This window comes from Aricia agestis, chromosome 19 (genome assembly GCF_905147365.1).
Source record: "Aricia agestis chromosome 19, ilAriAges1.1, whole genome shotgun sequence".
Lineage (NCBI taxonomy): Eukaryota > Metazoa > Arthropoda > Insecta > Lepidoptera > Lycaenidae > Aricia > Aricia agestis.
The window spans coordinates 1739873-1752132 of NC_056424.1; the positions used below are offsets into that span (position 1 = coordinate 1739873).

General features: G+C 38.1%; 1 protein-coding gene across 3 annotated transcripts in view; it reads right to left on the reverse strand.

The window, feature by feature from the left end:
* Positions 1 to 12260, reverse strand: part of LOC121736370 — a 48441-nt gene that overhangs the window by 880 nt on the left and 35301 nt on the right. For 2 of the 3 annotated variants that reach the window (XM_042127533.1, XM_042127531.1), the window contains 4 exons: positions 11176 to 11317; positions 4650 to 4813; positions 4089 to 4167; positions 2926 to 3102 (listed from right to left, as the gene is read on the reverse strand). In XM_042127533.1, the coding sequence (XP_041983467.1) occupies positions 2926 to 3102; positions 4089 to 4167; positions 4650 to 4813; positions 11176 to 11317 (562 nt within the window). The remainder of the gene's footprint in view (positions 1 to 2925; positions 3103 to 4088; positions 4168 to 4649; positions 4814 to 11175; positions 11318 to 12260) is intronic. The other variant, XM_042127532.1, reaches the window with a different exon arrangement.

Here is a 12260-nt window from a genome sequence, read left to right on the forward strand (position 1 = left end):
CCCTGACTCCTACCCTATTTCCTTCCCTACCCTCAACTATTCCCTTCCCTTCTCTACCCTATTCCTATTACCCTATCCCCTCTTAAAAGGCCGGCAACGCACTTGCAGCTCTTCTGATGCTGCGAGTGTCCATGGGCGACGGAAGTTGCTTTCCATCAGGTGACCCGTTTGCTCGTTTGCCCCCTTATTTCATAAAAAAGAAAAAAAACATCACGTCGTCTAATCCCATGCTAAGTTAAGGTAGTGTTATGACTAATGGCAATCAGCAAATACACACATCGTGTGCTTTTCAATTGCAGCATCATGCCACATAATGTTCAACGTTCTATGCTTTAATTACAGCAACGCTTCGCACAATCATGCTTATTCACGTTCCCATTAAGCAGTAGCACATTTCAGCATAGAAAAACATATTAATATGTATTCAGTATGTCGCATTATTCTCTTTCTCCTATCAACGTACCTCTGACGTTGACAGGAGAATGAGAATATAAATATTTATTTATTTATTTATTTATTATGGTACAGTTACAGACCACAGAATAACAACATACAGTAAAATAACATTAACAACACACGGCATTTAGACTGAGGTCCAATTACAACTACACCAGCATTGAAGGTAACAATATTAGTATAAGATTTACTTAGAGAAAGACAGGGAAAACACAAAACAAAATAGAACTAAAAACTAGAACTAGACATCAACTCGCCACAATAACAACAAAGTATAAAATAAATAAAAATATATCCTACAGTAGGTAATACAATTCTAATGACTTAAAAACTAAAACTAAACTCTGAAGGCCATCAACACATATTGTTAAACATTTAGATGTTAGGGTCCTTGGCTAGATCACATTTAAATGCAATCAGACTACAATTGAAAATATCTTTATCATGGCATATTTTATTATACGTATTACAAATTCTATGCAAGGGATTATTTTTGGACACATTATTATATGTTAGTGGTACACTAAATAGCTGTTGAATGCGTACGGATCGAGTAGGGATCTTAAATGACAACTGCTCTAAAAGAACAGTGTCCATAAGACCATTAACAATTTTGTAAAGAATACCAAGATCAGCAATCTGTCTTCGTTTCTCAAGGCTTAGGAGACCAAATTTATTGATCCGATCAAGATAATCCGGCAACTTCCTTCGCATACCACATCTACTACTTAGTACCCTGACAAATCTTCTCTGAACTGCTTCAATTCTGTCGATATGAATAGTATACATAGGCGACCATACAGATGAACAGTACAACACTCACAGTAACACTCAAGAATACTTCTAACTAGGGCTACATAAAGTAAGATCCAAGTACAAGGGTTCTTAAAAGGCTTAGCTGTCCGAGAAATAAATGACAGCATATTATGGGCCCTGCTACATATGGAGTCATAGTGCGACCGAAATGATAGTGCGGTATCAAAAATAATTCCCAAGTCACTTATTACTGAGACACGAGATAAAGGCTTGTCATTTATGTTATAAGTATAACTTATTATATTTTTTTTTCTTGTAAAAGTAATAATTTGACATTTATTAGCATTTAGTCCCATAAGATTGCGTTTGCACCATTCAGCCAAGACATCTAGATCTCTCTGAAGAGCTAAGCAATCACTGATATCAAATATAATTCTAAACATCTTTAGGTCATCTGCATATGCTAAGCAATTACATTTTATGCAATCTAAGAGGTCATTTATAAACATTAAAAATAACAGCGGACCCAGAATTGAACCTTGCGGAACACCCGACGTCGCAGTGTACGGAATAGAATCATAACCACTTAAAGCGACCAACTGTGTTCTATTTATTAAGTATGATGCTAGCCACCGATGTAGATTACCATGTATGCCCTGATGGTAGGCTTTGATCAATAGTATTGAATGGTTAACCTTGTCAAACGCTTTTGAGAAGTCCGTGTAGATAGAGTCAGTTTGTTTTCGAATATTAAAAGAATTACATATATAACTAGTATAGGTAAGTAAATTTGAGTATGTAGATCTACCTTTAACAAATCCATGTTGATTAGGACTTAACATATGTTGAAAATGGTAATATATTTGGTCATGCACTAGGCTTTCAAAAATTCTAGCAAACCAGCTTAAAATACTAATCGGACGATAATTAGTGACATTCGTTTTGTCACCCGATTTGTAAATTGGTGTTATCTTAGATATTTTCCATAAAGATGGAAAACATCCTTCATGTAAGGATTTTTTATATATTAAAGTTATTGGAAACACTAGGGCAGACGAACATAATTTTATAAAGATAGGCGGTATACCATCAGGACCAGCACCTTTAGTTACATCCACGTTCTTTAATTTGTTGAGTAAATTTTGACTGTTTATGTTAATATTAGTTATAGAAAAATTCGATTGCCTAAATTGAGGTTTATAGTTATTATTTATAACTGTAGGGTCTTCATATACTGAGGAGAAGTACTCAGCAAATAAATTAACTATTTCTTGCCCACTTTCTTTAGTTGTGTTATTAAAAGACATCCTATTTGGTGTGTCATTTGTAACTCTTTTACTTTTGGTGTATCTCCAAAAAGACTTTATATTCATACTCAAGTTGTTTTCAATTTCATTAATATACGTTTTAAAATTAGCTTCCATCATGACTTTGAGCCTCGATCTCAGCATGGAAAAAGTATCGTAATCTCGAGGGTTACCGTATTTTTTATAGCGTTTGTGGTATCTCTCCTTTTCCTTTACCAAGTAAATAAGAGGGCGAGAGAACCATTATTAATAACATAAAGTCGGGCAGCATCTTGCGTAGCTGCGGCACGGACACGTCGCACAACGTGCCGCCTGCTCACACAATGCGCCGCGAATCCACCCGCAGTTCAAAGCCTCTCGCCATGTTTCCCCACCTCACCCAGTACCAGTAACCTTGTTCACGTACCTCTAACGTCAACGAGTGAGGCGAGCGCAGGCAGTTTCATGAAGTCCGGCAGCATCTTGCGTATTAACGGCACGGGTACGTTGCACAGCACGCCGCCGTCGAGCGGCGCGACGCGCGCGGTTCCGCCCCCCGCGCCGCCCGCCTGCTCGCACAACGCGCCGCGGATCCACCCACAACCTGAAAGTTGATATAACTTTATTTTAATACCCGACGAAAAAGAAGAGTGTACGAGTAGGTACGGTGATAAAAAAATAAAATAAAAATAATTTATTTTCAGACAACAAAGTCCATATTATTAATAATTCTTGTGACATTAAAATTAAGTAACAGATAATCAAGATGCAGCTCATCTTGCTACCCTGTCATGTAGCTCAGTGAGTCTGCGAAGGAGTGGAGAGTAATACATGGTCAGTCTGGCATTAGTTCAGTCTGAGACTGATGCTAGAATGATGACTGGAAAGTACATACATATTAAAAAAATGATCAGTCCGTCACTTAAGTGATTACACAATAATTCTTCTGTCAGTCTGGATCAGACTGATGGACTGAACTGATGCCAAACTGAGCATGTAATTATTGTCTTGTAAGTTTGAAATGTATGTCTGTCTGTGTTTATACGTGGGAGAGCCACTGAGCATGTAATTATTGTCTTGTAAGTTTGAAATGTATGTCTGTCTGTGTTTATACGTGGGAGAGCCATGCTTCGGCACGAATGGGCCGGCTCGACCGGAGAAATACCACGTTCTCACCGGCGTGAAATAGCGCTAGCGCTGTTTCACGCCGAGTGAGTGAGTTTACCGGAGGCCCAATCCTCTACTTTATTCCCTTCCCTACCCTCCCCTAATTCCTTCCCATCCCTACCCTCCCTTATTACCATATTCCCTCTTAAAAGGCCGGCAACGCACCTGCAGCTCTTCTGATGCTGCGAGTGTCCATGGGCGACGGAAGTTGCTTATCATCAGGTGACCCATTTGCTCGTTTGCCCCCTTATTTCATATAAAAAAAACTATGTTTGTCCATGATATCGTAGTATCCAAACCGGTGAACTTTGATCTACCTGTTAGATCTATTATTATAGGAAATTTTTAAATATTTTTTTATTTGCTAGTCCTCTTCTTAAAAATATTTACACGGCGAATAACATTATACTAATATCGACTTACTAGTTTTTGCGATGCAAAGCTCCTCAGGCCTAGGCAGGTAGGGCACACTACCGAGTTTACTGTTACAGTACTCCTCCATCTGTAATTTTAAAATCGCGTGTCATTATTTTAATATTGGCATCACAACATTTTGTAAACTTTACATAACTTTACGGCAGAGCAATATAGTCTAGATTGACAACTTGTTCACGCCGCAATAGCAACTGTGACGTCACGTATTTACGCACGTAAGCCATACGCATGTATACGTACACTCGCACGCATGCACGCACATACGCCTACGAGCACATTCGTACGCACGTACATTAACGTAACTTTAATGTTAACATTACGGCGAAGAAATATATTGAAGATTGAAAGAACAACTGTAGTTCACGCCGCAATAACAACCGTGACGTCACGTGTGTACGCACGTAAGCCATACGCATATTATACATACACTCGCACGCTCGCAGCACGCACATACGCCTACAAATACACTCGTACGCACGTACACACGCAACACGCCCGAGACCAGCATACTTCACGTCGCTGTGACGTCACACACACACACACACTCACCTGTTCGCCGAGGTCGGCCAGCGCGCGGCGCACGGTCTCCGTCCGCGGCGGGCACACGGACAGCGTGCCCTCGTCGAACATGTCGGCGTCCAGCACCTCCACCTCGCCCGACGCCGGCAGCTCCATGTACTTCACGTCGCTGATCATCATGGGCGGGATGTCTGCTGTGCAGATCATATTACTTATGATTGGGGGGTTAACTTGCTAAGTTAATATGGATACTGTGATAGCCCAGAATTTATTCAAAATAAAAGCTGGAGCTGAGGCGAAAGTTGGTCAGACGTATATTTTCCGAGGAGGGGTCCTCTAATAAATGCAATGTTCGGTCCTTAAATTATAACATTTCAATGGACTAATAGCCCTCTCACTAATATAAAAGCAGTTCTCTTCATTTTATACTTACTTGTGACTTTTTGACAGGCGTATATTATCTAAGGATGATGAAATTATAATAAAAAGAAATCTGCACCATACCCAAAAAACCAATTAAATATGCTCCATCTAAATTAATCAAAGCATAGTATTTAAGCTTTAATGAAAATAAAATAAAGAAATGCAATAGCAAATTAATCTACTATTATTTATAATCTTAATATATATATTTCTTGTGTGCGTGTGTATGTGACTGAACTCCTCCTAAACGACTGGACCAATTTTGATGAAATTTTTTGTGTGTGTTCGTGGAGATTCGAGAATGGTTTAGATTTACAGTTTGGTCTACTGGAAAATGTTTTTTCAATTAATTTCTTATTTATAAGGAGTTGTTGATTTTGGAATGTTTTACATTAGATCCGGCGGACGGCGCTATCATCGCATTCAATATTATTATATTTCAATTTTAGTTTGTCCTGACAGATGGTGCTACGATTAATTTGAAAAAAATTTTGTTATTCAATTCATGTGCTGATTAAAATATTAAATAAATAACACATAGGCTACAATTTTAACCGACTTTCAAAATGGGGGAGGTGTTATGTTCGTTTTCTTATATTCAACGATTACTCCGCCGTTTGTTAACCGATTTTCAAAATTTTTCTTTTGGTATATAGGGTATCATCCCAATTTGGTATTGTATTCAGAAAAGTGGTGATCTGATGAAGGATCCATAAGTAATCGAGGGAACTCCTCAAAACTTATAGGGAAACATATGGTGACTTCGGTTTCGTGAGAAGTATTCTAAGCATATGCTACCAACAAGTAAGATTTTGCACCGAGATATACCTGGTATACCGTGGTTCGGAAGGTGCTGAGAGAATTCCTGATTCTTTATAGATACAAGTTTGGGAGTTTCGGTGTTGTTTTAAGAACAGAAAGCATATGCTACTATGCAAATTACATTCTTCATCATCATCATCATCATCATCATCATCATCATCATCACTACCATATTATACCATTTCATAGTCTTTTAGATCGAGACTCGAGTTTGTCAAGCGATAATTAAAAAAAATCTATATCTACCTAATATTATAAACCTGAAGAGTATGTTTGCTTGAACGCGTCAATCTCAGAAACTACAGGTCCGATTTAAAAACTTATCTCAGTGTTAGATAGATCATTTATCGAGTAAGACTCATCATTTATCGAGAAGGTTATATTATATTATTACTCTAAGACTAATACGACAGAAGAAACTCAGGAAAATGTGGGAAAAACGGGGGAAATATTTTATATGGGAAAATGTACCTACGGATTCTGTAAAATTTCTAATTTACGCGGGCGAAGCCGCGCGGGACATCTAGTTTTTCTTATAATCTTTTTGTGATGACTAATTATTTTATTAACGAACGAGCTTTTGCCCGCGGCTTCGCTCGCGTTAAGAAGTATTATTATATACAAACTTTCATCCCCTATTTGAACCCCTTGGGGTTGGAATTTATCAAAATCCTTTCTTAGCGGATGCCTACGTTATAACATCTACCTGCATGCCAAATTTCAGCCCGATCCGTCCAGTGGTTTGGGCTGTGCGTTGATAGATCACTATGTCAATCAGTCAGTCACCTTTGAGTTTTATCTATACTAATATTATAAAGCGGTAGAGTTTGTTAGTTTGTTTGTTTGAACGCGCTAATCTCAGGAAGTACTGGTCCGATTTGAAAAATTCTTTCAGTGTTAGATAGTCCATTTATCGAGGAAGGCTATAGTATATTTTATCACGTTAAGCCTAATAGGAGCGAGAAAATAGAGAAAAATGTGGAAAAAACGGGGGGAAATAATTTGAAAGGGCTTATTTGAACGCGCTAATCTCAGGAACTTCTGGTCCGATTTGAAAAATTCTTTCAGTATTAGATAGCTCAGTTATTGAGAAAGCCTATAGGCTATATTTTATTACGCTAAATCTAAAAGGAGCAAAAAAAATAGGGGAAAATGTGGAAAAAACGGGGAAAATTATTTGAAAGGGCTTATTTGAACACGCTAATCTCAGGAACTACTGGTCCGATTTGAAAAATTTCTTTCAGTGTTAGATAGCCCATTTATCGAGGAAGGCTATATGCTATATTTTATGACGCTAAGACTAATAGCGAGGAAATAGAGAAAAATGTGGAAAAAACGGGGGAAATTATTTGAAAGGGCTTATCTCACGAACTACTGGAGCAATTTTTCTGTTGTTATTGGGACAGATAAAAAGTAGACCACGTGAAGGTTTTTTTGATATATAGGAAATTTGGTATAACGATACTTTGAGTCCCAAAAAGAACATAGGATACATTTTATCCCGGAAAAATGTACGGTTACTGAACAATATACTTTTATGATTTGCGCGTAGACTATTCAATCTATTTTGATGGAATTTGGTATGGAGATACTCTCTCGGGAAAGGACAAGGGATACTTTTTATCCCGGAAAATATACGGTTTCCGCACAATAAACTTTTATGATTCTCGCCTAAACTACTTAATCTATTTTGATGAAATTTGGCATGGAGATTGGAGATACTAATTTGAATCTCGACAAGATATATATATATATATATATATATATATATATATATATATATATATATATATATACTAGCTGTTGCCCGCGACTTCGTTCGCGTGGACTTTTACCTAAATTGGAATATGTATATATATATATACATATTCCAATTTAGGTATAGGTAGAAAGATAATGTATATTATATCTACTTATTGCTTTAAATTAAGTTGGATTAGGTAATTTTTAGAGATTAGTAATTGAAACAATAAGTTATGTGGTACAATTTATTTTCTTTCTTACAAATACAAAACATCAAAATGCAACAATGGCGTAAGTAAAAAAAAAGTTTTACAAAAAATATCCCTGTTACTAATAAAGATATATTTAAACAGTATATAAAGGTCAATTCAGACCGCACTAAGGGTCAATTCAGACCGCAACGCGACTGCCAAATCCATACGCGAATCTACGCGTCGCCTTGCGGCATGATTGACTCTAAAGTGAAAAGACACGACACGACGCGACACTTCACTTTCTATATGAAGGACGTTTGTAAGACGTGCGTGACGAGAGAGAGAGGGCTGTTGGTCTTCGTCTGCCACATTGGAAAAGTCATAACATAGACGAGGACAATGGGCCTTAACAAGTTAAGACCGCACTATGCGACACGACACGACGCGACACTGCACGTTCCACAGGGCCAGGCCACAACACTGCGTTGCGGCGTCGTATCGCAAAAATAACATCGCACATAAATGGGATGCGGTGTCGCAACGCAAAAATTTCATATGGGCCAGGCCACAACATTGCGTTGCGGCGTCGCATCGTATAAATCTACGACGCCGCAGAACGCATCGTAAAAATTTCCAAAAAGTGCTATACTATAGGGCCAGGCCACAACACTGCGTTGCGGCGTCGCATCGCAAAAACAAAATCGCACAGAAATACGATGTGACAACGCAAAAATTTCATCGGAAATGTCGCCGACACATCGCAAATTTCCACGATGCGTACTGCGACGTCGCAGATTTTTACGATGCGTCGCCGCAATGCATTGTTGTGGCCTGGCCCATATGAAATTTTTGCGTTGCGACACCGCATCTCATTTATATGCGATGTTGTTTTTGCGATACGACGCCGCAACGCAGTGTTGTGGCCTGGCCCTGTGGAACGTGCAGTGTCGCGTCGTGTCGTGTCGCATAGTGCGGTCTTAACTTTTTAAGGCCCATTGTCCTTGTCTATGTTATGACTTTTCCAATGTGGCAGACGAAGACCAACAGCCCTTCCATAATTATTTTCTGTGTAAATTATTTTTATCAGTAGTAGGGTAATGTATAACAACCAAAAGTCACAACTTATTATTTCAATTCTAAAGTTTATGATTTAGAAGTTAGAACGTAACTTAACAATAAAAAAGTAAACAAAATGAGATCTTCTATATTGGAGTTTATAAAAGTATTGAAAATATGTTTATGTTAATGGCACTTCAATTTGTGTGATTTTTAATACTGAGAAAATGTTACATTTCGTCATTTTACATATTAGTTACTTATTTTGTTATAATTGAAGTAATCACATCATCGTAAATATGAAAGTTAACTCAAATGTCTTCTATTTTTACAAAAAGTAAATAAAATAACCGTTTCTTTCTGGCACGGGGACAGTAATGTAAAGTAGGAAAAAAATGGGATTATTCTGCTCAATAGACTTATACTTACCTGCGAAAAGACACATACCCCCTCATTCCTCATACATAAAATCCATACTAATATTATAATTGCGAAAGTGTCTGTCTGTCTGTCTGTCTGTCTGTTACCTCTTCACGCCCAAACCGCTGGACCGATTTTGCTGAAATTTGGCATGGAGATACTTTGAGTCCCGGGAAAGGACATAGGATACTTTCTATCCCGAAAAAATGTACGGTTCCCGCGCGATAAACGAGTTTTGGCGCAACGGAGTTGCGGGCGTCATCTAGTATATACTATACTCCTTACTAATAATAAAAAATCCGATAGAGAAATTAATTCATAGTCAAATGGCAGACCAACTTTATTTGGTCGTATTATGTAAAGTCAACGTCAAACATGACCACTCACATGGGTTCCACATAAACCGACTATATTACGTAGGTCCGTATCTGTTTATGAATGGTAAATTTTATTTGTTGTGTAACTTTTTTTTTTTTAGTCTCTTGCAAATACTTTCGAAGTTTCAAACATTCCAAAATCCATACAAAATTTTATGTATGAGGGAGTTGAGAATGGAAGGAAAACTGTGGTTTATACATAATATAAATTATAATTTATCAAAACTCTATGATTTTATGTTTTTAACTCCCACTAATAAAAATATTTACTATATTATAAATTTTATAATACATATATTATATAGATGAGTCGAATCTGCGTCTGTGTCAAAGACAATAATATTTTTTTTGTAGGTTTTGGTTCTGAATATTTTTATTAGCAAGCGTTATCAATATTTATATGACTTTTAATATTCAACAATATTGTCTTAACGAATATTGAGGTAGAATATAAGATGGTCAAGTTTCATGCTTTAGCACAATATAAACTACATTTACTTTTCGCTTAGCTACCATAAGACAAAAATTATATACAATAAGAGATATGTATAAAGAAAAACTTGCAAGCAAGCTGTCATCTGCGTGTAGACTATATATAATATAATATGTCTATAGATAACTGTCACTACTCACTAACCTAAGAGAGCTATCAACTACTATGTTACAGTGCTCCCAAAGTGATAATGCGCATCTACGAATAATAAAAACTAAGGAAAAGTAACTCCGTCAAAAAACATACTCCACAATACTTGTCAAAAAGTGTACCTAAGTACACATTTCAATACATTTGCAAAATTCAGGTGACCTTGAGCGGTACTAGGCTGACGTTACATGACAGATCAAAAGGAACCAAATTTAAAACGGTAATAGTATGGGAGTTACGATTCCTTAGTTTTTATTATTCGTAGATGCGCATAGAAATTTTCGTAATTTTTCGGAGCGTCGGAAGACGTCGCTGCAAGCGCTGTTTTAAACTTAACTTTAAGAAAAACAGCGCTTTGCAGCGACGTAGAGGCGTCTGACGTTGCTTGGACGTTACCATGGTAACGCCGCGATGGTCTCCCGGTGACCGGCGACAGCGGACAGCCACCAGCTATATGATATTTACTTCCATTTCCTTTGAACAAGGTGCAAAATGCAAGTTTCATAGATTCGGGTGTTTTCGTGATTACGACCATTAGCGAAGATTTCCATGCGCATTATTAATTTGGGAGTACTGTACGTGATGATTCAAAGTAGTGGTACTGAATAATGTTTTTGTAGAAGGAAAGTTCAAAGTCATCAAGCGAAACATAATACTTAAACACTAAGCTGATTTTTTGCCTTAGCAAGATCATTTTGTCTGAAGAAATCGTAGCCGAAGCTACATTGCCATCCATATATTACGTCACACATTTTTTAAATCCCCTTGTATCGCTTTGATGAATACCTTTTACATACTCTATACACGACCCCCTCTCTTCCACTTACGTTGTGACGTAATATGTGCATGGCTCCTACGCACCGTGCTCATTCACTCACCGACTATATCCACGCCCTGCTGTTCGAGTTTCTTCCACTCGGGCAGGCTGAGGTCGTCCAGCTTTCGGTTGATGGACTCGTTCTTCAAGGTAAGTACCACTTCGCTGCCGCTGGGACCGGACGACGCGCCGTTTGTTAGAGACTGAAGATATAAATGGTAGGTTCAAACCTAATCCAATATCGATACTAATAATAGGGAACTAATAATGTTCAGACGTGCGCGTGATCTGTAACGTTCGGCAAAACATCTACAGCAGAACACGCGTACGTCTGAACGCGCCGTTAAATATGCAAAAATATGTATGTCTGCTACAGCGTTGCCCCCGATTTTTTCATCAAAATTAAATGTTCCGCGCGGGACAGGCTCAGTCCCGCTTTTCGGGGAAAGCTCGAACGTACGTGCAGCGTACTGAGAAAGAAAGGTGCGCATTGAAGATAAGAGTGTGGGAGGTAGAGGGGTGGATTTTCTATAGCTACTTTAGGCTTTATCTATTGTCACGTAAACGTTATTTTAACGCATATAAAAATATAAAAATTCAAAAAACTTTTGATTTTATACCTTTTTTTACTTTGTCCCGCTTTTGACTGAAAAATCCCGCTTTTTCACTCAAAAAGTTCCAAAGTCCCGACTTGGCACAAAAAAAATCTGGCAACGCTGGTCTGCTACCTCTTCATGTTCTCACCTTAAGGCTGCGTTTCCACCAGAGCTGAGCGGAGCTGTGTTGCGAGGAATGTGTTTTTGAGAACCAATAGAATCGCTCCATTGACATGACTTTGCCATGCTCAGCGCGGCTATTGGTTCTCAAAAACACATTCCTCGCAACACATCTCCGCTCAGCTCTGGTGAAAACGCAGCCTTAAGGTCAGCCCCGGATCTCCAATTTTTTTCAGGCGGGGCAAAAACTGAAAAATGGCACCACCCACGGGCGTATATATAGATTTGATAAGCAGGGGGGGGGGGTCCCCTAACGTCTTCTGCCTACGGACACGCTCCACAGTATAAAATTTTTTATTATATTGTAAATAGAAAAAAAAATACACTATGTAGCTCGCCAATGACAATTATATTATATTGTCGATTGGAC